Source organism: Lacerta agilis, chromosome 12 (assembly GCF_009819535.1).
Source record: "Lacerta agilis isolate rLacAgi1 chromosome 12, rLacAgi1.pri, whole genome shotgun sequence".
Lineage (NCBI taxonomy): Eukaryota > Metazoa > Chordata > Lepidosauria > Squamata > Lacertidae > Lacerta > Lacerta agilis.
In genome coordinates, this window is record NC_046323.1 from 21,521,823 (window position 1) to 21,547,936 (window position 26,114).

General features: G+C 44.7%; 2 protein-coding genes and 1 long non-coding RNA gene across 5 annotated transcripts; 2 read left to right on the plus strand and 1 right to left on the minus strand.

Moving 5' to 3' along the window:
- Positions 1-442: 442 nt before the first annotated feature.
- On the minus strand, positions 443-3,081 carry LOC117055451. Its single transcript, XR_004427637.1, has 2 exons — positions 2,367-3,081; positions 443-673 (listed from the first exon to the last, which is right to left on the minus strand). It is a non-coding gene; the product is annotated as an uncharacterized LOC117055451 (long non-coding RNA).
- HOXA3 (homeobox A3) lies at positions 583-17,855 on the plus strand. Its single transcript, XM_033164959.1, is given in 5 exon segments — positions 583-664; positions 13,904-14,436; positions 14,438-14,517; positions 17,046-17,738; positions 17,741-17,855. Coding segments are annotated over 4 exon segments (1,257 nt in total). The 5' UTR covers positions 583-664; positions 13,904-14,020; the 3' UTR covers positions 17,809-17,855.
- A 4,293-nt stretch (positions 17,856-22,148) lies between these two features.
- Positions 22,149-26,087, plus strand: HOXA2 (homeobox A2). Of its 3 annotated transcripts, XM_033164964.1 has the most exons (4): positions 22,229-22,245; positions 22,533-22,829; positions 23,727-24,155; positions 24,931-26,087. In XM_033164964.1, the coding sequence occupies exons 3-4, from the start codon at positions 23,780-23,782 to the stop codon at positions 25,698-25,700; spliced, it is 1,146 nt and encodes a 381-aa protein (XP_033020855.1). In that variant the 5' UTR covers positions 22,229-22,245; positions 22,533-22,829; positions 23,727-23,779; the 3' UTR covers positions 25,701-26,087. The 3 variants fall into 3 exon arrangements, with proteins under 3 accessions (XP_033020853.1, XP_033020855.1, XP_033020854.1); XM_033164962.1 differs by lacking the exon at positions 22,533-22,829 and having other exon boundaries at positions 22,149-22,245; XM_033164963.1 differs by lacking the exons at positions 22,229-22,245; positions 22,533-22,829 and having other exon boundaries at positions 24,934-26,087.
- Positions 26,088-26,114: the final 27 nt, after the last annotated feature.

The following is a 26,114-nucleotide window of genomic DNA, read 5'->3' on the forward strand; positions in this document are numbered from 1 at the left end:
GGACCAAAGAACAGCCATTTAAACCCACAACACACGTCTGTTTCCCCCGTTTGAACACTATTTTTTGTTGCTATTGTCCCTAGTCTGATTTTTAAGTCAATTGTAGCCAATGGGAAACAGTTCAGGGACCACAGATTCAAGTGTGCGCCTAGTTTCCACCGACGTGTGCCTTGCATTTAAACGAGAGAGTCACATTGTTATGCCATTAAACAGAGATGAACGTGGCCAGTTGTATTTAATGTCCTTACTTGATTAAATGATGCTAAACAAAGGCTTCCCAGAGGAATATAAAGCTTACATTTCATAAAAGAGGAATTATAAGATATTCACAGGGAGAATAGTTGTCTTCATAAGAAAGGAGCTTATCTTTCAATTTCATACACGATTGCAAAAGGCAATATTTTTACGTGTGCTTTTTCTAAAAGGGGGGGGGGAACGCAACTCAACAGCGTCCTTTTAATGATTATATACCCACCGAGGATCTGCTAAAACAACTCAGCAGCTGACCCACGTCTTCTTTCGAAAATAATGCTCATCCCCTATAGTTCTCTTATTTAGCTATTGCTTGTTCTTTATTTACAGCACTCCGGTGCACCGGAAAATGCGGTTTAAAGACACCTACAATCTGGAAACAATTCTGCCCGCTGGTTGGAAACGCGAGGAGGTAAGAACCCTGTGGATGGAAAGAGGAAACAAAAAAAACGGAGAAAGGAATCTGTTGTCCAATTGTTTAAAATAGTTTCATATTGCAGAGAAGAGGATTCGGTTTGCTAGTGCTTGTTACAGAGGTTAATGTGAGTTTCGGGTTTGATAAATAGCTAAATCGGTTGGAATTTTCTGCACTGCGCCAATTCATCTTTCGTCGTCGGTGAATGCACGTCTTGTCAAACAAAGAAATACATAGAGCCTAAGTAAGAGCAATTCTTTGAGAGCCATTCAGAACAGGGAGGGTTGCTCACGGGCTGGAAAGAGCTAGAGAAGCCAGTGAAGTCTTTACTGAAAATCCATTTTGCTTATAAAATCCAGCTCTCTCAGGATAGGTTCGTGATTAAGAGCAGCTCTGCATTTGTGATAGCCTGCTTATTGTTTGCTGTTCCGGGTGGCTTTAGATTGTTTAGAAGAGGAGAACAAAAGTCACCTTTACAACTTAGAATACCTGAGTATTCTCTATGGCTGCTAGAAACCACTACTAGGAATCAGTAATATCGCATCTGCTTTACCTGCTGTTGTAGTGAAATTTATAATTTTCTCTAGGTGGCCTCGTTTACACCCAGCTGAAGGCAAACGAAATATATTCATTGATGGCATCTATTCATTGAAAACTGCTCTTAATCCTAATAGAGGTGCCTTGCACTCTTCTCTCATTTCAGTTCTTAAAATCGATGAAAACGTTTAAAACGCCACCATATGATTTTTTTTTATTTTATTTACCAGCGTTAGAAGACCAAGGGATATGTAGAGCCGCTTGAATTTCCTGCTAGAATTACCTGCTTTTATGAGGCTGAAGTACAATTAGTTTAGTTTACTACCTTTTAAACGGCAGGCATAAATTACAAGCCTACAAAGGCTTGTTGTGTTGATTTAGCAGCTTGTTGAAATTCTCCCTGCTAAAAGGCCCTGCAAATGCCCCTTCCTGAGCCATTTCAAGACAAAATGTTGATTTAAAACTATCAACATTCCAATAAGGGGGGGGACAAATTACTTTAAAAAACAAAACACTTCCAAGTGTCTGAAATATAGCCGGACCATACCCTCCCATAAATAGTCTAGAATTTTCTAAGATTTGTATTCAATGCTTACACACACACACACAAACACACAAACACAAACACAGCACTCGTCCCAATTTCTCTGATAAAGATGCATGAAATTTGGACAAACTTTAAAAGATAATAGATGTGATGCAGCGCAGCTGTCCTAGTACTTAAACGAAAAAGATAAAATTATTTAAGGGGGACCAAGAAACAACAACCACCCCCAAAACCTAGTGACATTAAAAAACTCACACCAGGCTCTGATAATAACAGAGTCTCTATGAGAACGTCATTTCCTAGTTCTGATTACCTTGCTTTGCATTTTCAGACATAAAAGTGACATAAAATATTCAGAGAAGTTCACTCGGTTTCTTCTCCGCGTACACAACATTTTAAGGTTAACGTTAACAATCAGCATTCGTTTTAAATGAGGCGTATTGCGGAACGGAACTTTAAACTAAGCCCAAAACTCAATTCATCTAAAGCAAAAGCACAAATCGTTTTATTTAATTTAAGCATGGATAGCGGAAGGGAAGTCCCACTTTCATCGGAGGATTCTCTGCTCAGTATATTTACTTGGCAGAAAGTCCCACTGAAATCAATAGGACTTACCTCTGAGTAAATATGCTTAAGCCTTGCAGCTTTTAAATTCGTAGAGACTTTACAGCTTAGTTGCACTTGGATGCTAACCAATCATTTGAAAAACGATGTCCATTGATTTCAGCGCGCGCGCTCTCCCTCCAAGTAATTGTGTTTTGGATCTCGACCTCAGGTCTGCTCTGCGCCTTCTTTCTTCCGCATGCATTCCACTGCTATGTGTGCAGAAAGAGGCGGGGCAGCCTAGCCCTGTTCCCTAAAATGAAATGCAGCATTTTTAGCTATCCCAAAAGCGTTCAGATTTCCCAGTCCTCGAAGTAACAGATGAAGGCAACGGAGAACCTCCGTGAGGAAGGCAAAATGGGTGGCGAGGCTGCTGCCTTTCTGTCCATTCGCATTTGTATTTCTCAGAATTCAAGATCTCTGAAGTTCAACCGAAGCAAATGAATTCCAGGTCATCTTTTTTGGTGGGTTTTTGTTTTGAAAAGGCGAAATGATAAGCAGAGTTACCAGGACTCCAGTGAGGCAAGCTTGTCTCCTATAAAGCACAGCCTGAAGAATTAGCTCCTCATAAATCACCAAGAAGTTACTTTTCTTTAGGGGAAAAAAAAAACACCCCACATATTCACTATCCATGCAATACGCACCGGAGTTAATAGTTCAACGGCAGATTTCACATTAACTTGATCGTTAAAAGTAATACAGATCTTCATAGCAAAGGGCCCTTTCCTTTTTTTAATACAAGGAAAGGAAAGGGGGAAAGGATGTACTCATAGATGGCATTAAGGTGTGTAAGTTGAATCTGCACCCCAGAGTTATGATTTATGGTTTTGTAGTTTCTATTTGGTAAAGTCATCTTTCTGCTTCTGACTCAAAGCAGTCGATAACGTTTTACTCGAGATTCAGGAAGATTTGCTGTGCCTCCCTCCCCCATCTGCTCCATTATCCATTAATTTTGGCTGCATTGTTGCTGAAGAACTTCTGAAGGCCTCTTTTGACTGCGCTGAAGGCACTTTAGTTTAAATGCCTATGAATCCATCTCTTGGATAAGGGTGCTCACTGTTTAAAGTTTAGCATTTGTCAGTGAAACTATTAGTGATGGACGTGCCTATGACTATTCTACAAGTTTCCGTTGAATACTCGCCCCCCTTTCTTTTTTAAGTTTGCTTGTGGCCTAAGATCTGTAGGTTCTAGTCCTATCAAGCTGTGTAATTTGGGTCCATTATAGGCTATGTTCCGGGAAGGGAAATTTATAAAGGTAGATTCGAAGTAATATATCTTTGGGCATTCTGCCACTGGAGTTCAGTGGGAAGAAAGAAAGTTGATTTCAGAGGAACTCTGAGCTTATGAAAACTCTGAGCCTAGAGAGCCTCTGGGTGACAAGGGGAGCTTTTTGTGTGCGCGCTGAAATCCCCGCATTTCCACTTAACACTGTTGTGGAAGGAGATGGAGGTTACTAGTGTGGTTAAATCCACCAACCTCTTAAAAGTTAAGTTGCAGTCAAAGGAATAGGACGGCTCATAATTCGATCAGAAGGCTGGAAGACGATACGTTTCATCTGCTCACACATAGTAAATGGGGTTCTCTCCCAGCCCCAAGCTCTAATGCAAGTGATGAAAGAAATAGAATACAGTGAAACTTGCTTTAGAGTTCGTTTTGAGGAGCAGCTGAGAGGGATGTTACATAGGGAACCGGGCAAGAAATTCAGGACCACCATCGCCAAAGTGGGCCCGTAGTGCATTTAAGGTAGAAACGACGTTTGCCTTGTAAGACATGGTCACTTTGTTGGAGCACTATGTAGGTTGTGGAAACTGAACAGAAAGAAAAAGGGAGCTTTTAGATCTGCATACAAATGAAAGATTAATTCATTTCTGAGGCTCGCTCTAGGGACCTGTGTGAGATTCCCCCACCCACCCCCATTTCTTTCTTGCTTTTTCTCTTTTTTAAAATCCTCCCTCTCCGGACAGTTAGATCATTATTCCGCGCTAAATATTTCATCGTTCCAGAACCCTATAATTTTGTACATCACTCAAGTACTTGCATAGGAAATGCGTAAGCGCAGGTTGAAAGAGAAGGTCCCAACAGAGTTTGCAAAATGTAGATCCACCACAAAGCCAGCAGACGCCTTCCTCCTCCTCCTCGTCGTCCTCCTAGGGTGTTAACAAGGATAGAAGCCCACCAGCTCTATACCATAGGATCCTTGGGCCTTTTGTCAGGTAATTACGGGTCTTTGGGGTTCCTACAACGGCTCTTGGTGTAACGTGGGTGTTCAGCAAGCTCCATTCAATAGAAGTACAGAGGAGCCCGTGGGATGGCGGATACCCCCCTCCCCTTAATACTGAAGGGCTTTTCCTTATGGAAATAGTGGCAGAAGTTCATCTCGGATGGAGCCAGCTGCCCTTTTTTCCTCTAAGGGTCAGCGGAGAGTTTCTCCTTCAGAACGAGGCCAGTTGGTTAGCCTCAAAAAGTTATGGGTAATCACATGAGAGAGAGAGAGAGAGAGAGAGAGAGTGTTATTGATTATTTCTATCTTCCGTGTGAAACTTATATAGAAAAATATTCGTGGGAGGCGTGGGATAAAAAATATAAGATAATCTGTGCCTTCTTAGCTAAAGCGTAAGGAGGGGTGAGAGAAGAAACAGAAAAGAAAGGAGGAGAAACACACACACACACACACACATACATACATACAGAGAGAGAGAGAGAGAGAGAGGTTTGCGCTTCCAACCCTTGTTCCTTCAGTGATTCCCTATTTCAAATAAAAGGATTTAAGTTGACGTGTGACCACGTGAGCACATAATACAGCGCATTATTGTGGCATTTGGAGTGGAGACCCGGACTGGCTTCGCCCGTGATTACGTTTTTTCCGTTTCTGTTCAGAGCAAGAACTGCTTTCTATTATCCACCATCAGCGCCGCCGCCGCCGCCGCCTCCCCCCCCCCAAACAACCAACCCACCCGCTCACCCTCGGAGAGAGAGCTTCCACTTGGGCTACGGCGCTCGGTCCTTATGGAAAGGTTATCGCCGGACTGTTAGGACTCGATGCTTCGTTTTAAAAAAAAGAGAGGATGGATTTTATTTTAAGGTATTTCCGCCGATTGTTCCTTTACCGTGGGTGACTTATGGCTGGGCGAGGCAAAGGTCAGGAGAAAAAGCTTAAGGGTGTATATGGACACCAGGCAAGCCTCGTTTCCCCCTTTGTTTCCCTGGGCTTGTGGAAGGGGGGCGAGAGAGAGAGAGCTTTGCAACAAACAGATCAGAGAATATTCCCCCCCCCCATAAGGTTTTGGATTTCTGCGTGTTGTTCTTGTGGCTGGGCTTTGTTGTGGCTTTTTGTTGTGGTCTGGATGCTTTAGTGGCCGTTGTTATTTATATCGCCCAACAGAAGCAGGAGAGGAGAGAGTCAAGGCTTTTGCTTGTCCTGTTTATTATATACCTCTGATGCTGATTTAAGTGTGTTTTGGGAAGCGTCACGGGACCGTGATCCGAGCCCTTTCTTTCTTTCTTTCTTTCTTTCTTTCTTTCTTTCTTTCTTTCTTTCTTTCTTTCTTTCTTTCTTTCTCTCTCTCTCTCTCTCTCTCTCTCTCTCTCTCTCTCTCTCTCTCTCTCTCTCTCATATTCTGGACCTTCAAATCGATGAGTATGCAATTCTGCTGCCATTTTATTTATGATGCTTAGTGGTATTTTGTTGACTGGTGGCCCACTTAACGCACGACTGGTGGGATCTTCACCATTCCAGGAGAAAGAAACCAGACGGTTTTCCTGCTCCCCCTGCTCAATTTTGAAGCTGTTTCCCTGTCTTCTCTCTCTCTGTGTGAGAATGGAATAAAAGCATCCCTCCATACTCCATAATAATCAATGGGAATATTGGAGCGGGGAGCTGTGGTTGGATTGAGCAAGGATCTGGAAAAGAAAAGAGGGCGCTTGAACCTCTTTTTCTCTCCAAAATCTTTACATTCGCATTAGATTTTACCTCTTTACCTCTCACCAGGTCTTAACCAGCTATTCATTCAGTTTTATGGAGGGAGATGCACCGCAAATAAGGGGGAGGGGGAATGAAAGCACTGCTTGTGTTATACAAGGGGACAAATGTTATATAAAATTACATCCACCACTGAGTCCCAGCATTGCTAAAGGTCAGAGTGCTGACTTTTGATTTATGTTGCCAGTGGGCTAGGGGCAGAGCGCTCGCCTACACGCTGCTGCGCCTCCTCCCTCTCCCTTCTTACTGCCCAGTTGCAATTATTCAATTCAGGGTTAGATTTTAGAATTGGGGGTTAAGGAGCAAAAACTTCTTCTTCTTCTATTATGAATAAAACCCTCTTATCTAAAACATGATGGTTGTTTAATTCTAGAATGTGTCCTTGCGGATATTGTATATTTCCCCCCCCTTCCCTAATCTGTTCACCGACCAGATCCTAAATTAATAAATGAAAAGCAAGCGAATCCAGATTGTCCACGCATCTCTATACACATATGCACCCTTTCATATATATGAAAGAGGTGGGGGAACTTTTTTTCTTTTCTTTGGGGGGTGGGGAGGAATTAGATTTCAAATAGGCCGAAACCTCTTTGGGGGGGAAAAAAATAAAAATAAAACGTAAGTTTTAATTGTGGCTCAATTACTTTGCCACGGTTTCTTATGATTTATGACCTAGTTCTGGTGCATTTTGACCCAGTTCAAACAGTCATAAATAATAGGAGTGCTGAACCTGATACGAAAAAGGGCTTTCGTGCACAAGTGCTGGAAAGTAAGTAAATATTAATAACAATAATAAATGATGATGATGATGATGATTCCGGTGCAAATCCTCAGTATATATACCGAGTAAATACAAAACGAAGTGTCAATAGCGGTTATATGGGGTTTGATAAGATAAACAGTGATAAGAGACCAAAGAGGCTTCTTCTGCCTAAGGTTGGAAGCGATACACTTCTGGGATCGAGATCCTAAACCCCCTTACCAGGAAGCAAATGCCATAAAAAGCCAATGGTACTTACTTCCAAGTAACCAAGCTGAGGTTCGGTGTATTAAGCGTCTCAGGTTTGCATTTTATCAAGACTCTGTACCAAACAAGCCTCTTTCCCTGCAATTAAATCAGTTGAGTAGTTCTTCTCGGTGCCTTCTTGCAGCATAGTTATTCCGGAGTTCCGAATAATTTTCTCTTCCCAGGAAATATATATATTTATATTTTCTTTCACAATGCATTCTGAAATCTTTGGGCTATTTGCCGAAATGTTTGACGAAACTCCCCTGGATTTTCTACCCAGAGAAGAGAAAATGTTCGTTTACAAACTTCAGCTCCTGGTTCAAAATGTAGTGTAGTATCTGTTGGTTTGTTTGTGCAGCCCACCCCCAGGTTGCAGAAAGGATTTTCAGGGGAGGGGAAACATATTTATGCCGCTTGACTCCCAATGGCATAAATCCAAATATCATGGCTTCTTAGAAGGGGGAGTATTAGGCAACAGCAGCTAAAATTAAGATTTTTTTTTTTTAAATGATCAGGTTGGATAGAGAAAGGATACAAAGCCTAGGACAGAATTCGGGGTGGGGGTATTTTCACATTAAATTAAATAGCCAATTTAATGTAAATATTCAGGGCTTAGAAATCCACCCCCGCTTCCAACCACAGATCCTTTATCTGATTTATCTCTAAGGTGAAATATGTTATCTCTGCATCAGAATATTACTTCCCACAAAATTATCCTGAAGTAATTCCGAAGTGTGACAGAGCACTCGCACCTCGCCATCGCTGCTGGGACCCCAAGACTGCCTTTGTGGCAAGTGGGGTGCGCGCGCGGTGGATACCCGGACCGTCTTCTGTAGTTTGTTCCAAAGAGGGTTTCTCTCTCTGCCACCCGCCTTGCTCCCCACGCAAATCCTGCCCCAGTTTCTTAGCCGGCATCTTGCTCTTTTTTTGGTGGCTTAAAAAAAAAGGAAGAGTGTAGCATCAGCAGTTTTCAGAAGAAAAGTACGAGGTTGATTATTGACCAAAAGAGGCGTTTTCTCTTCCAGCGCAACTTTCAAGGGGTTGTTTGTAGCAGAAAAAATGCCTACCAGTGAATTTTTTGGGGGCCCCCTCCTACGCCGCTCAGCTTTCCCCTTCAAGTTGGGAGCCGCCGCGATCTGCTACGAGGAGCAAGTGTTTTCTGTTTGAAGCTCTGTTTACAGCTTGGGCGCACGAAGTCATAAATCTTGCCTAGCCATAATGACAAAAACCATTGGTATGCGTAAGAGGCCACCCTGGCCTTAGAGTCCTTGTGTGTGCATGTGTTTAAATATCCTCTTTCTTCCCCTCCTTTGCTTTGTTTCTGCTTTAAGGTGACATTGCGGTTTAAAGGGAGCCCTTTGTATTTCTCACACCTTGGGTTTTATCGAAGGCATGTCAGATTCACACCTAGGCTTTATTCCGAGCGCACCGCGGAAGGTCTGAAGCGCCGAGCGGCTCCTTTGTGTTGCCTTGGAAGTGCCTTGATGCTCTCCGTAGGTCCAGCTTGGTTTTGTTTTTTTTGTTTTGTTTTTGGAACCCAGAAGCATTCTGCTGGCTAAACCTCGCGACATTTGGTTTGGTGGTTGGAAGGGAATAAAGAAATGGTTAGGAGAAGGGAGAATAGGACAAAGACTAAGAGGGGGGCGGCAGAAGGGAACTGAAGTTCACAGAACCAAACATCCACGCCCATCAGCATGCAACCACAACATTACATATGTCGGTGTGCGTATTTTTACTAATGCACACGGAGAGGTGTGTCTTTATGGGTGAAAAGATGTTCATGCTAGCCTCTCTGAACGCATTTACAGAGGTCCTCCATGCACACTTAAGCTTCAGAAATTCTAGGAGCCCCTCCGAATTATTTAGAACCCGAGTAGCATTTGTTTCTGTCGCGGAAGGATGCGCAGCCTCCCCATTCGATCCTAACGATGTTTGCTCGCCAGCAAACCCCGTAGATTTCAATTCGATCGGCTTTCACCTAAGCACCCTTTAGGAGTAGGCTTGCCTGTCTCAGTTCCATTGATCTGAACAGAGACAAACATGCCAGCAATTCGGTTCTAACTGGGAACGGAGTCTTTATGGGAGTGACATCCCATTTGCGCGGGATTCAATGGCAAAAAAGAAATCGGCCCTCGGTGTTGAATCTTTGCGGCTTGTTTGCGTACCACGGTCGCGTGGGCATCCCGCATCCAGTTGCGCGCGTTAATGTAAGCCTAGGGGAAGGGCATGTGTGTGTAGATGCGTCCTTACATGGGCATCTGGCTGCGGTTGCCTATCTCGGGTGAGCGCGCCCGTTCATCATCCCGAAATGTCATTACTTTAATCGTTCCTTTGAAACGCTGTCTAGATTGGCCTGGGTGGTAGACAGATCAGAGGGCTCCTGGTTTATTACATGGGGGCATCCGAGTCTTGCAGGAGTTCCAGGTTTCCACCCCTTCTGCACGTCCAAAAGAGTCCATATCTACCATGAGCACCTTCATATAATGTGGAAATACGCGCGCGCACATATCTATATCAACAATCCGGTCTAGGGAGGGTGACCCCTTTGTGAGCATCCTTTGTCTTCATTTGCATAATTTCCCTGGCCTTCAGTGCCGCCCCAGCGCTTCCCTCCCTCCCTCTTTCTTCGCCCTCCCTCCCTCCCTTCCCGCTCCCCACCCCCCACTCTGCTCGCCTGCTCGCCTCCCTGCCCCGGACTTCCCGAGGCAGCTGCCTTACCCCCCCTTCAAACAAACGCCCCCTTGGGCGCACAAAGATTTCAGAAGAAACATCCCTGCTGCTTTTTTTTTCCTGTAGAAAATCTGGTCAAGGTGGGAGAAGCCCGGCTCCGGTAGCCTAGGGAGGCTCTCGAACGCGGCCAGGCCCCGAGGAACGTGGGGAGGTGGAGGTAGGGGCTGGAGCGAAGTAAAGGCTCGCGCGTGGCGAGGAGGGGCGGGTGGCTCTCCGTCAGAGGCGAGCTGGAGAAAGATCCCCTTGCGCGCGTGCCCTCTTCCTGATCAAGGCAGGGCTGCTCCCATCTGTACTCGTGGGCTCGTCCTGGTGGAGATGAGTTGAGCTGGGACCCATCCCGGAGAAGCTGAGGGGACTTGCTTGGGGAGGGGTGGGGAGGGGAACTCGCGAGGTGGTGGTGGGGGGCAGTGGATTGAGGAGAAGAGTCGTGCTCCCAGGGCTGGCAGGGAGCGACTGTCGCCGAGCCTCCAAAGAGCAAAATGCGAGCTTCCGCCTCAGTCGTCAGAAGTTAAGGTAAGCAGGCCACAAATACGCTGCTATCAGTGGTGAATGGCGGAGTTTATGTCCTGGTGATTTATGACCAGAGACTTAAATCTCGGTTCAAGAAGAGTTCACAGGCTGGAGCTTCCTTCCAGGCAGTGACGGATAGACCCTGGTGCTTCGAGTTCAGGCCAGTTGCCCACCCCCTCCCCTCCACTTTCCCTTTATCTGGCAGGAAATCTTGGGGCGAAGGGAAGGTGGATGAGAGGGGGTGCCCGCCTGGATCCAGTAGGGTGAAGGGAAAAGACGGGAGCGCGAGAAAGAAACATCTCGAGATTGGTCGCCGCAGCTCACTCCAGGAGCCAGTTGAGGAGGACTGAAACTTTTAGGCCAGTTCAGTCTCCCTGTTTTCCAACCAGGACTGTATCGGCTCAAGTCCAGGCAACCCGCCTTTTTCTGAGCTGCAGATCGAGCCGTGGAAGGGAGGGGTTTTTGTTTGTTTGTTTGTTTGTTTGTTTTTAAACTGAGGTGTGGCGTGGAGGAGAAGCAATTAGGAGCCTTCCCTAACGAAGTTTCCACCAAAGCTTCCTAGTGTTTCTAAGGAGCTAGGAAAGTCCTAATTGATGAAGATATTTTATTTGCAAGGGCCGGTCTAGTCTTTTTGCTTACCCCTTGAGACACTTTTGGATCCTGAGATAGTACAATCCTGAGCACATTTCTTCCTGGGAAGGGAATCCAACCGAATACAGTGGGACTTACTTCCCGGTTAAATGGACATAGGATCGCCCTATAAGGCAGCGAGAGTAAACTATCATGGAACTTACTTTGGAGTAAGCTTATGTAAGACTGGGCTGCGTATGATCCCATGATAAGCAATCAAAGTTTTATGGCCAAGTCACTGGGTTGCGTGACAAACTTCTGCGGGGCCCAATTTCGCTTGTAACCTGTTCCTCCCCTCCAGTTTCCTTTTGTCTATTATCTGTGCATCATCATCAGCAATAGGCAAATGATATGAAGGGTGCATTTCACTTTGAATTGGTAATACAGTGTAAGATGTGATCCAGAGCCACGTCCCTTTCGTGGAAGTTTCGCCCTGATTTCATCCGGAGTTGTTTATTAGCACCTCTCCCTTTCATTGTTGAGAATAGGTAGGTTTACCTTTGGTCTGCTGACATTAAGGATGAGAATTGCGTTATTCCTCTCACTTCACACTCTTTTTGGCACCACCCTCCACCTGAGCTGGTTATCGCCTCACTGCCTAAGCTTACAAGCAACAAAACTTAAAGCCTGGGATAGCGATAGCGTGGAAATATTATGAATTTGACCAAACGGAAACCACGATCATAACAGACCCCACCACCTAAGTTGTGGTTCACAGAAGATAACAGGCCTCTGCAAAGGAAGCCCGGAAATTAGCAGAATGAGTAGAAGGACAGATAGCAACAGTAGGGATCTACAATCCAGGTTTTTTGTTAGGTATTTTGGATTTAAAGTCGATTCATTCTCAAAACTGGAGGAAATCAGTTTATGCCTGGATTGTGTTCCGGGGCTACAGTTTCTAAACTGGCAGCCAAGAAGAAGTTAATTGCCTACATTTTTAAGCTCTTAACCGCCGGGTTAAGAAAGGACTTGATTACTGTTTAAATAATAATAAGAATCAAAGGAAGCTGCCATCTGTAAGGGGTTTATTAAATTAGTTTGTCTCTACAGTGTGCCTTGTTTTCTAAGGAAACTGTGGACTGAAATGCTAACACATGTAATGAATTTGAGTGGGTGCCTATGATGCTGTGTAATGTTTTCTTCAAGAATATAAGCTTTGGCACAAGACCATCTTGGCGGAGAAGAGGGAACTGAGGATGTTTTGTAAGAAGATGGAGATAGGGAAACTATGAAGGTGCTGATAGATGGGTTTTGATATCGGGGTTTGGCCAGCCTGTAAAAAAAAAAAAGTTCTTAGATGGCAGATAAAATTCCTGGGAATGGAAGCCCATCCCCAACCTCGGTTGTACTCATGCAGGTAAACATTGTGGAGTGAACAGAAAAAGATTCGCCTGGGTTGTAGGAGCCTTCTGCGGTTTTGTGTGTCCATTCTCCTTTTCCCAGCCAAATGACCCTCATACATCAAATTACATAGCAGTTCCAAAGACAGACCCTATTATCGTTAAGTTGGTAGGAAAGTTCAATCCGTGGTCATGGAGATGAACGCTGGTTTTTCAGGTTCCTGGTGTGTGTCTTTCCCCCCAATCCATCATGTTTGAACAGGTAGAATTTGGGTATATTACACGAAGGGGTTTGGGGGAGGGGGAAGTGAAGATACTGAATGATAATATTTTAAAAGTTCGTATGTGCCTAATATAACCCCGAAATAGTTATTAGCTGTTCCCGCAGAACGCAATGGACAGAAAGAATATATAGGCCCCAGGGTGCGAAGGAAACTTCCCACAAAAGCAGGTCTAGCTGAAAGGCCGCCTCGGATTATTATGTTTGGTTACATGTTGAGGCTGTTTGATCCTGGAGGCCAGATTTGTGTCTCTGTCTAAAGGCGCAGCAGTTAAAGCTAATTTATGCGCAGGAAGTTGGCTGGTTATTAAACTGCGAAGGAGAAGGGTTTCCCTCGTCGCTGTGCTGTTTCATCACACGAGGGCCATTATGGGCTGCATTTGTCAAACGTTTCCTAGCAAACAGTTCATGTGTTCGAATCCCTCGAGTGCCAGAACGTTGAGTAGCCCTTCACGGGGAATGCGATACAGTTATTTATGGGTCTTCTAGCTTTCTGTTTTCTTCGTAAAAAAAATGAAATTCGAAATGATGCTTGCTTAATAATAAAAAGGGGGGGGGAGCAAAAAAAAAGTCTAAAGAGGAAAGAGTTACGGATTTGCTCATTATTTTGGGGGGTGGGGCGGGGAGAGAATATCACTTTCCCACGGTGAACACAAGTTTACTCTGGTCGTTCTTATTTAGAGACTCTCCCTTTAATAACATACGAAATCCCTTTCCTGAGAATTGAAAAATGGTTCTTAGAGTAAGGGTGGTGTGTGTGTGTGTCTGTGTGTACACACACACACAGAGAGAGAGAGAGAGAGAGAGAGAGAGAGAGAGAGAGAGAGAGAGAGAGAGAGAGAGAGATTAAAATCCTAGAAAACTACACTCTCCCGGAGCAGTAAAGCACACAGTACCGGCTTCCTAGTAAATCCCAGCCACTATCGAAATTCTCCTCGCCCTCCAGGCCAAGTCATGCTGCTAAATATTGCTGACCACTTTTTCTGTTATGGCTTTCATGTCACTTAGCTATTGAAAGTAAGATGGATTTGTACTATTTCTTCACTCTCCTGTGCTTTCCCTACACCCTAGGTCTACCAGAACGGGCCATTGGAGGAAAAACGTCACGTGACAGAGGGGTGCCAATGTTATTCTTTAAGGGTGTCAAGACCCTGTCAGTTTGTGAAATAAATATTGGGAAACAACGAAATGCAAAAAGCGACCTACTACGACAGCTCTGCGATCTATGGCGGCTATCCTTACCAAGGAGCAAATGGTTTCGCTTACAATGCTAGTCAGCAGCAATATCCTCCTCCGCCTCCTTCTTCCTCGCTGGTGGAAACGGAGTACCATCGACCGGCCTGCTCTTTACAGTCCCCCGGCGGCGGCGGCGGCGGCGGCAGCACCACCGTGTCCCACCACAAGGCCAATGAAATCAATGAGAGTTGTATGAGGACCATCACCAGCCAGTCTCTCCAGCCCCCAGTCCTTTCAGAGCAGCCTCAGCCTCAGCCTCCAGCCCCCCAACAGGCACCACCACCTCCACCCCCCTCTGTGTCACCACCTCAGAATGCCACCACTAATTCAGCCCCGCCTAGCGCCACCAAGAGCTCCATCTTGAACTCCCACCATGTCCAAGCAAATATTCCCCTGGATGAAAGAGTCTCGACAAAACACCAAGCAGAAAAACAGCGGCTCCAGTTCAGGTATGGCAAAACCGAGGAGGGCATTTCCCCAGTGGATGTACGTACTTACAGGCAGCCCCATCCACCAAGCCATTAAGCAGAAGTTATTAAGATCCTTGACTTCTAGGTGTTTCATTAGTCTTGCAGGAATGGTTTAGGTTCCCCAGCTATTTCACTTGGGAATTGGAAACACACACAATCGCTTGAGATAGAAAGATTGCCTTATCTATAGCTATACACATAGATATCTAGATATATCTATATCTATATTACACATACACACAGCAAAAGATAGCTATGCAAATGCATACATACATACAGCTACATGTGCACATATTTAGGTAGGGGTGTGTGTGTGTGTGTGTGCGCGCACACACCCACACCCAAAGAGGCTGATCTCCAGAAAGAGGAGGACGCCTGAAGTTTGGTTGCTTTGCATGACCTCTGTTAAACTCTTGCAAAAGAATGTGAAGTTGCTTAGCTTCCAGGCTCTTCTCTTTGCAGACTTTGAGATGACTGTAACAGGCACCTCTGAGTCCTCAGCATTCCATAGACAACCCGCCCCCCTCCTCCTTTCTGCTTCTATTAAATCATGTCCAGATACAAAGGTCCAGGCCTATCTTCAACCAGTGGCAAGACCTGTGTCTCTTCTCTCTCTCTCTCTTTCTTTCTTTTCTTCTTTTTTGGCACAGTGCTACAGTCACAAGACAGTGACCTATCCCTGCTGAAGTGTAATGAGAATAAAATAGCTCATATCTGCAGTCAAGATCAATGCTTTGTTTGATATTCATAACCTCTTTTGATTTTAGCGCACAGACTGGCAACCTTACAAGCGCACTAAACAAAGCTTAGGTTTCCTTAGCACTTTGCAGGCAGGTCCATAAATACATTATGGGTGGATTATAGTGTTTATCAACAGTGCTATTACATAAGTAAACCCAAATCGATAAGAAAAGTATTAGCGTCAGTCTCCCCAGGCATTTGGCTTCTATTTACCACTTACTTCCTCAATTTATCTTGTGCTGCGAAAATAGATTCTAAAATTTTTGCAAATGTTTTCTTCGATGCATTTCTAATACTGTTACAATGGTGTATCAACACTGACAAGCCTGATTATTTGATATGTACTGTGGTTTAAACTGTATATTTATCTACATGCATATTATATCATCTAGGACCCTGGCTCTGATCCATAAACCCAGGCGGTCAAAGTACTAAGGGTGGCAGCCTAATTCTAAACATGTCAACCTGGAAGGAAACTCTGCTCAGTTTTATAGGCCTTGTTTATTAGTAAATATGCAGAGGACTGCAGACATATCTCATTGGGTGCAACTGCTGGAAGGAAAGTCCCACAGAACTGAATGTAATGTAGGCTTGATACTAAACTAGGAAGCAAGTTCCTGGAATTCTGTGGGGCTTCCAAGTAGGCTTAGGAACTCTGCTTAACAGAGTACTCCTATACCTACCTATCTACCCAGAAGGAATCCCACTGAGTTCAATGGGAATTTTTCCCTGGTAAGAAGGAATAGGATTAAAGCCAAAATCTCATGGAGTTTGATGTGACTTCAGAAATATTTCACTTATTTGGATTGTGCACTCAGCAAAGGCTGAATACGTTTTGGAAAATGTCCAAGTGTCCCCACTCCCACCCCACCAAGGTGGTAAAAAAACCAGCACAATGAATTGACCAATTAACCATTTTGCTGCCCTTTAATGGTACCCTAAAATCACTGCCTACAGCAGGCCTCTTTGTCCTTCCCAGTCACAGAGCTGGCCCTGTGTTCCCATCCATTCCATTCACTTGAGTGTGTCCAAGCTGGCTTTAAGCCAAGTAATTATTCACTGGTGTGTGGAGCTGGCAGCCAGGGTGGTTTTATATTTGGGGAAGGAAGTGGATGGAGTATGGATGTTTGTCTTTGGCTTTTTGTATTCTGATTCTCGGTGTATTGACATAGATACCTATCTTGTTATACTTAATGGAATATACCTTTTGAAGTTCTTTGGACCTCTCTGAATGTCAGCCCCATTATCCTGACCCCACCAAAGTCAATGGGACTTTTGCGGTTGATTCTAAAAGAGTCAAGTTTTCTCCTCTCTAAAGTTCCATATGAAAGAAATAATTCAGCCTACCACTTCAATTGGACTTTCATTCAATTACTTGGGAGTAATCCAATTCATATAGCAAACAACTTTTGTTTTAGCGGTTTGGGAGCTGACAACATGTAACCCCAAAATCCATACCTTTATTTGCCATGGTGTTTATCTTTCCCATAAAAGCAGGGTTTCTGGTCAGACGCATTTCTAGTGGTTTTCAAAGACCGCATCTCTGATCCTACAGAGATAACGGCAATTTGCATATATTGGTGTGCAGTAAATGACTGTCACGTGAGCATATCTTTGGTCAGAGCAGACAAGCTCATGTGTGGAAGAGCCAATGCTACCACTAGGCCCTACAATGTACTGGGACAGGCAAGGCTGAATGATTATTACTGGTTGTTGTGTGTTCAGGTGCCCCCATACTCACTTTGTTCTTTGTATGATTTGCATAGGTGAGAGTTGTGCTGGTGATAAAAGCCCCCCAGGGCAAGCTTCCTCTAAAAGAGCCCGCACGGCTTACACAAGTGCCCAGCTGGTAGAACTGGAAAAGGAGTTTCACTTCAATAGATACCTTTGCAGGCCAAGAAGGGTAGAGATGGCTAACTTGCTCAACCTCACAGAAAGACAGATCAAAATATGGTTTCAAAACCGCAGGATGAAATACAAAAAGGATCAGAAGGGCAAAGGCATGATGACGTCTTCAGGAGGACAGTCCCCCAGCAGAAGTCCTGTCCCTCCGGCTGCTGGAGGATACCTGAACTCTATGCATTCCCTAGTAAACAGTGTTCCATATGAACCCCAGTCACCGCCATCCTTCAGCAAGCCTCATCAGAACGCCTATGGCATCCCTACGTCATATCCGACTCCTCTCAATAACTGCCCGCCACCACAAAAGAGATATACCGGAACTGCAGCAGTAACTCCTGAATATGATTCTCATCCTCTTCAAGGGAATGGCTATGGCAATCCACATATACAGGGAAGCCCCGTCTATGTTGGGGGCAATTATGTGGACACCATGGCAAATTCTGGGCCTTCCATCTTTGGTCTGACTCACCTCCCTCATCCTTCCTCTGCCAACATGGACTACAGTGGGCCAATGGGCAACAATCATCACCATGGACCTTGTGACCCACACCCAACATATCAGACCTTACTTCTCACCATCCTTCTCAGGGAAGAATTCAGGAAGCGCCCAAACTGACCCATCTGTAATATACCATCAGTTACTTAGTGGATCATAAAACTCCTCCAGCCTTTTTTTAAAAAAAAAGAAAAAAGAAAAAGGGGGAAAGAAGGAAAAGAAAAGAAAAAATACTTTAAATTCCACCCCCCTGCCCTTTCTGTTTTGCTTCTGTTTTCTTTTCTTTTGGTAAAAAAGAAGAAGCATTTTCTAGTTTATGTGACGTAGCAATATCTGTTGCTTGAATTGCTCCCTAGTTTCAATAGTGGATATTTATCTCCTTGAACTCTTTGCCTTGTGTTCTCCCTTTGAGAGTATGCATAGGCTTTCTACTCTTAACTTCAACACTTTTATCAAAACAGGGTATATGAACAAATTTTCTATACAGATGGTTCTTAAATGTGAATTTGTTCGTACAGAATCGATCCCAACCGGGGAAGCATTTTTATTTTAATTGCACTTCTTTTAAATAGCGAGAAAGAAATAAAAAGGCGCTTGAACAGGGGCTCTCTGAGCGAACTTATTAATACGTGTACGTCTTTCAACGTGTGTATGCTGGTGAACTTTCAGATTTATTTATATTTTTTGCAAACTTTGAATAATCTAAGTGTTTAATTTTTTATTTATCCCCATCTGTTCATATTTATATATAAATATATTAAAAAAATAAATAAACTTCTGTACCCTGAATATTCAGGAGATATTTACCTGGCTGTATGTTAAATGACATATAGGAAATATCATTTGAAAGGGGGGGGAACTTAAACTTTTATTTAAAAAGAAGAAGGAAAAAAATGCAATAAAATCTGGAAAATAAACAGCAGGCCACCACAGAAACAGAAATGGGTGCCTGTTAACATCGAACTAAAGGGAAATGTGTAAACCTGAACGAGAACAACACAAAGCTAGATTTTGTTTTGAAAGTTATACATTCCTTGCTGCTCACATTCTGGAAAAAAAATAAAGTTTTTATTCTGAATAATACAGACTTAAGATATGATCATTTGATTTTAGAAAGAAAGAAAGAAAAGCGACAGAGAAGGAGAACAAGGACTGACGCCCTTGGAGCTTTTAAATGCATAAATCTCCAACATCCAACCTTCAGGTCTTCTCTGTTTCTCTGAGCTTTCAAAGCTTAGAAGGATTACACATTTTTGTCTCCACTCCCCACTCCTCAAAAAACAACAACAGTGGGGAGAATTGGAGCATTGAAAATATCCAAGATGGAAAAAGATCCGCCCTTTCCGACCATAGCTTGAGGACTGCAGTTCTCCAGACGTTTTTTCATAAAGGCAGCCTATAGGTAGCTGTGGCAGCTTGCTCGTTTTTGTTGCATTCATTGTGGTCCAAGGGAAGGGGTGGAGGTGGGGAAGAGAAACTGTGTCCCTCATGTCTGGAGCGATATGCAGTAAATCAAGCTCAGGTGGCTGCGTCGCCTCTGCAGAAGGGAATCTTCTCCTGAGGCCGCAGGCTGAGCTGGGTGCCGCTTGCAGGCTGTTCTCCCTCTCGCCATGTTGGGTCCTCTCTCTGCTGGAGGAAGCCAGCCGTTCCTAATGGGGGAAAAGGCTCCTCTCGCCTCTGCACTGGGGACCTTTGAGCCGACCGGCAGCTCGCTACTCCCACACTTATGAGCTCCTCTCGGGAACAAAAACGGACAATTCAGCGACTGTTATGCTGAGTGATGGGGAAAATACTTTTTTAAAAAAAGGAAAAGGAAGGGGTGGGGATTTGGAGAGAAGAAAGAGAGGCGAAATTAAACAAACTAAGGCTAAAAAACGAAGAGCATGTAGTCAGACTCATATTTGGTATGGCACGAATTCAAAAGCACATTTGTTTACAGGCAAAATACAATTCATCACTCTAATAATGATGGGACAGATTCAGCAATAATAAATCAGGCCTGTTTGCCAAGCGATCTGGCCCATCCCCGGGGTTGAAAGAGAGAGTTTGTTCCTTGTGGTCTTCTCCACGAGCTGAGCTGCTCATCTGCGGTCTTAGAAATTGAAGGGCTTTAATAATCTTCGCACGATTTGTAGCGTCCTTTCCCATCCTGTACCCCCCCCATTTTTCTAGATTGGGTGGGCAAGGTGAGGCAATCGAATGTAAATCTTCTATGGGAGGGGGGGGGAATTAAATAAATAAAATCCTTTCTTTCCGAAATACCTTTTGATATATCCATAGCAAATTGGTCTCGAAGACCCTTATGCATGGATCTGCGCTAATAAACGAATTACAATAAATCCAAACAGTAAACAGATAATTTAAAGATGTGGGGCTTATTTGTTGTAGCAATTGGGTTCAGGATTCTAAAAACACCGGTATACACAATAGTGCATTTAGAGGGGAAATATTCAACATTCAGCATCTGTTATTTCAATCTGAAGGAGATTGTCGCCATGTTGGTCACCTTGGTAGAAATATTATTCATCTCTTCTCTTTTTCACAGTCTCAAGAATCTTCCTGATTTCTTGTCCCAATAACATTGCTACCCCCAATATAAAAAAATAAGCACAAGGCGTAGCTAACTACAATGCAAAGAAACATAACTCTGTGTTATTCTTTTGCAATCCATACAAACCTTATTATAGCTTGAGTTAGGCAAGTCCCATATATACTTACAGCGACGCGCTCCAGACTGCAGAAAGGCTGTACCCAGCCTTTTAAAACGCATTAATTAGTTTTTAAAGAGTCTTATGATGGGGGTGAAAATCCCAAATTGCAGCTCCGGAATGCAGCATTTGGAGAAAGATGAAGCGAAAATGGATCATGGTGGATATTCTCCTGTTCAAATTAATTTGAGAGAGGTTACCTTATATCAGTGGCCAATAACTGACTGTTTGGGTATTGAAAACCAACCTTTTAAGACAATTTTCTGGGAAGGGGAAGTCACTTCCCCATTTTTATCTCGTTTCAAAAGCATATATTTTCTTGTTTTCCTCCATGCTGCATATATTTTCTCCGCGCGCGTTATTATTATTATTATTTTACAGGAAAAGGGTCACCTAAATTTTTTTCCCTGCACTCACTCGACTGTATCACATACTGTTAGGATTTCATTTAGAGAAATATAAATTTTGGTTTTTTGTTTGTTTTGGTTTTGCAGGGGTTTTTGGGTGGAGGGCATGGGTTTTTTTGTTGTTGTTGACCAGCCTCTTTGTTCCAGGTGTTTTTTCTATTAGGCTGCCCACCCCAAAATGCTGGCCTTAACCCTCCCACGCCGATTTGACTCACAAAGCCTTCCTGGACCCAACTGCCCCAGCCTTCTCCCACGTTCGCCTTTCCTCCTAGCGGGTCCTCGAACAAACCCTCCCACCCATTTCACTTCTAGCACCTATATTCTATGGGGGGGGGGAGTAAAGGTTTAAAAAACAACAACAAAAAGAAAACCCAGGATCGGAGCTGTCTTTCAGGGTAATGCGAAGAAGAGGAAGTTCTCCACTCTTAGTACAGGAAAAAAATCCATTTGGGGAACAGAAGCAGCCTCGCCGTCCTCTTTTTCCTTGTTTACTCGCGTTTCTTGCGCTCTCTCTTTCTCCCCCCTTCTTTCTCAGCCACATTTGATCTGGGAAAGAGCAAGAAGCTTCAAATGTGTTCTTAAAGGCCAGAAGCTGTCAAAGCGTTTGGCCCGGGAAGATTGATCGCGCGCAGGCTTCAGCGGATCTTTGTTTGGAGTAAAAGCAAGAAAATTAAAAAGAGAGAGAGAGGAAAGAAACCCAGCCTACATCTTCCAACAGCATGTATATTTGTAAGGCACCCTTTTCCATCCTCCCTCCCCTCCCCTCCCTCCTTCCTTCCTTTCCTGTCAAAGATGCATTAAATAGCAACCCCAATCTACTTTTTTTTTTAATGCGAACAAATTATTGCAATATCTCGGCCCCTCCCCCACCCTTCCTTAGCCCATGATCCACATTGTGGGAGTTTATTTGCTTGAAATCAAAAAGGCGTTTTGCTTATTTATTTATTTATTTATTTGCTTGTTGTTTTTTTTTAAATCACCTTTAAAAACATTTCTTTTTCTTTTTCTTAGCTTCACTCCACCTGAAGAAGTAATGGTCAGTTTATTGTTTTAAGCGCTTCCAAGCTCTGCTCAGGATTCTGCTCTGAAATCTAACAAGGACTCGAGGTAGCGGATGGAGCACTTTCGGGCTTCACTGGAATATATAAATATAGAAAGAGAGCTCTTCCATCCCACCCCTCTCGCCTTGCAGAAAGCCCTCTTCCAAAAAAAGGAAGATGCGCGGCCTTTTTCCTGGTTTGCTTTGAAGAAGAAGAAACCTTCGCCTCGTTCCCACCGTGTCCTTCTGGATCTTCTTCTTCTCCTCCAGCGCTGTCCACCCCTCCCCTCATTTACCTTAAAAATAAAATAAAATAATGATAATTGAGGCGATTGAAGAGCTATCCTGTCCAAACCATCGGCATCGCGGAATGAATGAGCAAATCGAATAAACCGTGCGCTCCAAAACGAGATGGTAAGGGCAGGAACGGATAGTCAGTTTCACAGTCCTTAGAGCTCTTTGGTTTAATCTGCAGCATTATTGTGGTTTTGTTTCGTTTTTTTAATTCCTGACATTGGCTTTTTGACATATTTCACTGGAATCGAGAGAGAGAAAATACTCGCCAGACCCCATTTTATTGGGGCTACGGAAAGAAAATGCATCAGCAGATTCCAGTGTCGTTTGTGTGAATGCTCTGGATGTTGTTTTGTGATACCCTCCCCGCTTTTCTTTCCTCTTTTGATCGGAACCTATGTTTACAGTCCCAGGGTCTAATGAAAATCTGTATCTCCTCTGAACCGTCCACTTCTGTCAAGCCAACTGCAGGGAGAAAGTAGCGACCCACCAGCCTGCGTGCTCTTACTCTTCCCCTAGGAGCGAAGCTGCTGGAGAAATTCCTTCGACACAATGGATGGAGGCAGGGACCGGCGGCCAATTGTTCTCCATACTGTACCCTCAGCTGAAACGAGGAGAGAAATGCGGGGGGGAAAGATGCCAGGTCGTGATCGAGGGGGAGGAAACCCCAACCTTGCCGTCCTTTAATTTTTCTTAAGGAAGTGGTTAGTCCTCAGCACAGAGGTGGGACCGGGTTTTGTTGGAGATTTGGGGTGGGGGGGGGGTGGGAGGGGAAAAAAACCAAACCCAAATCAAACAGAAGCAAAGACTCCCTTCCTTGGCATCCCCTGGCCGGGTGGAACTTTTTGTGCTGCGGTGGAGATGTTGGGGGCCCGCGGTGTCACAACTTTGGAGATTAATGGATGACTTTGTTAATGACTCAGGGCGTCCGATGGAGGTGCGCCCGTGATTTGTGAGGTGCAAGGCGCTTGCTTGACAGTCCCAAACAATGAGAAGGGGGAGTGTGCGGAGGGGCGGCAAGCGGGGCAAGGAGCCTCCCCGGCCAAGCTAAGCATCAGAGGCAGCAGCAACAGCAACAGCAGCAGGCAACCCACCCAGGCAACCACACACACACACACACACACACACACACACACTCCTCTCTCTCTCTCTCTCCCCCTCAGATATCATTTCAGATTAGGAGGCAAAAGGGGGAGAGAGAGCGCGCGGCGGAGATACCCTTTCCCCCCTTTAAAAAAGTATAAATAATGCCTTGCTGGCCCCCAATGAGGCGTTCCTTCCCGACTTTTTTGGATCAATCAAACAGACAGTGGCTTCTTTTGATTAAAGCCCAAATTGTCATTGGGCAGAGGCAATCATGTGACAGCCAATTCGGTCCAATTTCAACCTTGTCTCCATGAATTCAATAGTTTAATAGTAGCACGGTCCCCATACGGCTGTAATCAGTGAATTAGAAAAAAAACACCCCACCAGCGATCTTCTATGATATTTTTTTTCCTTTTCTCTCTCTCTCTCTCTCCCTCTTCCTTTCTCTCCCTCTCTCTCGGTTTTTTCCCCCCCCCCCCCTTTTCCTGGGCCTTGCTCCCCCCTCCCCCTCCCAGAAGCGCTAAATAAGAGGGAACTTTTTCTCCAAGGGGGCTGCGAGTTGAAGGCCATGAATTTCGAATTTGAGCGAGAGATTGGTTTTATCAATAGTCAGCCATCGCTCGCTGAGTGCCTGACATCTTTTCCCCCTGTCGGTGATACATTTCAAAGTTCATCAATCAAGAACTCGACGCTTTCACACTCGACACTGATTCCTCCTCCTTTTGAGCAGACCATCCCCAGCCTGAACCCAGGCAGCCACCCTCGCCACAGCAGCAGCAGCCGCCCCAAGCACAGCCCCAATGCCAGCAGCGGCAGCCCAGTGCCAGCCGGCGCCCTCCAGCCTCCGGAATACCCCTGGATGAAAGAGAAAAAAGCCTCCAAGAAAACTGTCCTGCCGCCTCCTTCGGCCTCCGCCACTGGACCAGCCTGCCTGAGCCACAAAGGTCAGTTCAAAGACTTTGCTGCACCTTCAGTCTTCCTGGGACTCAGAGATCTCTCTATCTCCATATATCTCCTTTTTTTCTTCTCCCACTCCCTCTCGCTTGGATGGGTGCCTCCCTAACTTACGGCACTCCAATCCGGGTTCGTTGGAGGAAAGAGGAGTTCTGGTGGGGGATCCACAGGCAGATTCCTCAGAAAACAACCCCGCCGACACCCCCAAATCCCCCCACCCCAAGCAAAGTTTCTTCTCCCCCCCCCTTAACTTGTTTAGCGCGGGATGATTTATTTGAGTTGGAGGTGACCCTCCTCTTGTCTCGCTGTCCTAGAGTTGGGATATTTGACAGTAATGAAGAGTGATAGATTGCTCTTGCTCAGCTAAGCAGCTGATGCATTAATTATAAATTGTTGTATGGCTAATATCAAAGTTTGCTCGGGTATGGGCAGGTTGGGGAGATGGAGGCAAATCAAGTTCCTGGAGCTAAGCGAGGAGGGTGGGGGAGAAAGAAAAGTGGGTCCAAGACCGGGCTCACAGGAGTGCAAACACAATGGATTTACTGCATTCATGGGCGGCCATTTTGTTGCAGTTGAAATTTTAATGCTTTAAGAGAGAAAGAAAGAGCCCCCCCCCTCCAACTAGCTCATTTCCCCCCAACAGGCTTGGATGTTCAAAATCTTAAAATTAGACATTCTCTCTCTATCTATCTATCTCTCTCTCTCCCCCTCTCCCCTCTTTCGTATGTCTCATTCTAATGGTGATTGTTGTTGTCTCCTTTTAAGCAGAATCTCTGGAGATCTCCGAAAATGGGACCGGGGGCTCCAGGAGGTTGAGGACTGCTTATACCAACACGCAGCTCTTGGAGCTGGAGAAGGAATTCCATTTCAACAAGTACCTCTGCAGACCGAGGAGGGTGGAGATCGCCGCTCTCCTGGACCTGACCGAGAGGCAAGTCAAGGTGTGGTTTCAGAACAGGAGGATGAAGCACAAGAGGCAGACCCAGTGCAAGGAGAACCAGAACAGCGAAGGGAAATTCAAAGGCTTGGAGGATCCCGAGAAAGCAGAAGACGACAGGGGAGAGGAGGAAGAGGAGGAGGAGGAGGAGAAATCCCTCTTCGAGCAAGCCCTCAACAATGTCTCAGGAGCGCTTTCGGAAAGGGAAGGCTACACTTTTCAGCAGAATGCACTAGCGCAACAGCAGGCTGTCACTGTCCACAATGGAGAGTCCCAAAGTTTCCCAGTTTCGCCTTTAACGAGCAATGAGAAAAATCTGAAACATTTTCAGCATCAGTCACCCACTGTTCCCAACTGCCTGTCAACAATGGCCCAGAACTGTGCAGCTGGCCTGAACAATGACAGTCCTGAGGCCCTGGAGGTCCCATCTTTACAGGACTTCAGCGTTTTCTCCGCAGATTCCTGCCTACAGCTCTCCGACGCCGTCTCCCCCAGTTTGCCAGGGTCCCTCGACAGCCCTGTAGATATTTCAGCTGACAGCTTTGACTTTTTTACAGATACACTCACCACAATTGACTTGCAGCATCTGAATTACTGAGAAATGACAGACCAACTTTTTCGAAAAGGGTTATTTTTTCCCTCTCCTTTTCCTTTTTTTGGGGGGAGCGGGAGGGGGAGGGGGATGACTTGATTTAATTTCTTTCCCTTTTCCTGGTCAGTATTTTCCTGTTTATTTTTATTTTTCCTTCTCGGTGTGTTGGAGAGCTTATTTTGCCGTTTGCCTATGACACTTTCAGTTGTGCTCGGTTTTAAACCTAGTCCCATTCTAGGTCCTTCTATGAAAAGCAATATATAAGGCCTGTAAGAAAGTGATCATATCAAAATTGTATCTTCACTTTCTTTTTATTTTTGTATTACATTAGGATGCGTTGTCATAAGTATTTTTGGTAGAATAAATTCTTGTTTGCTACAAGCACTTTTCTTATCTTTATCTCTCTCTTTCTCTTTCTCT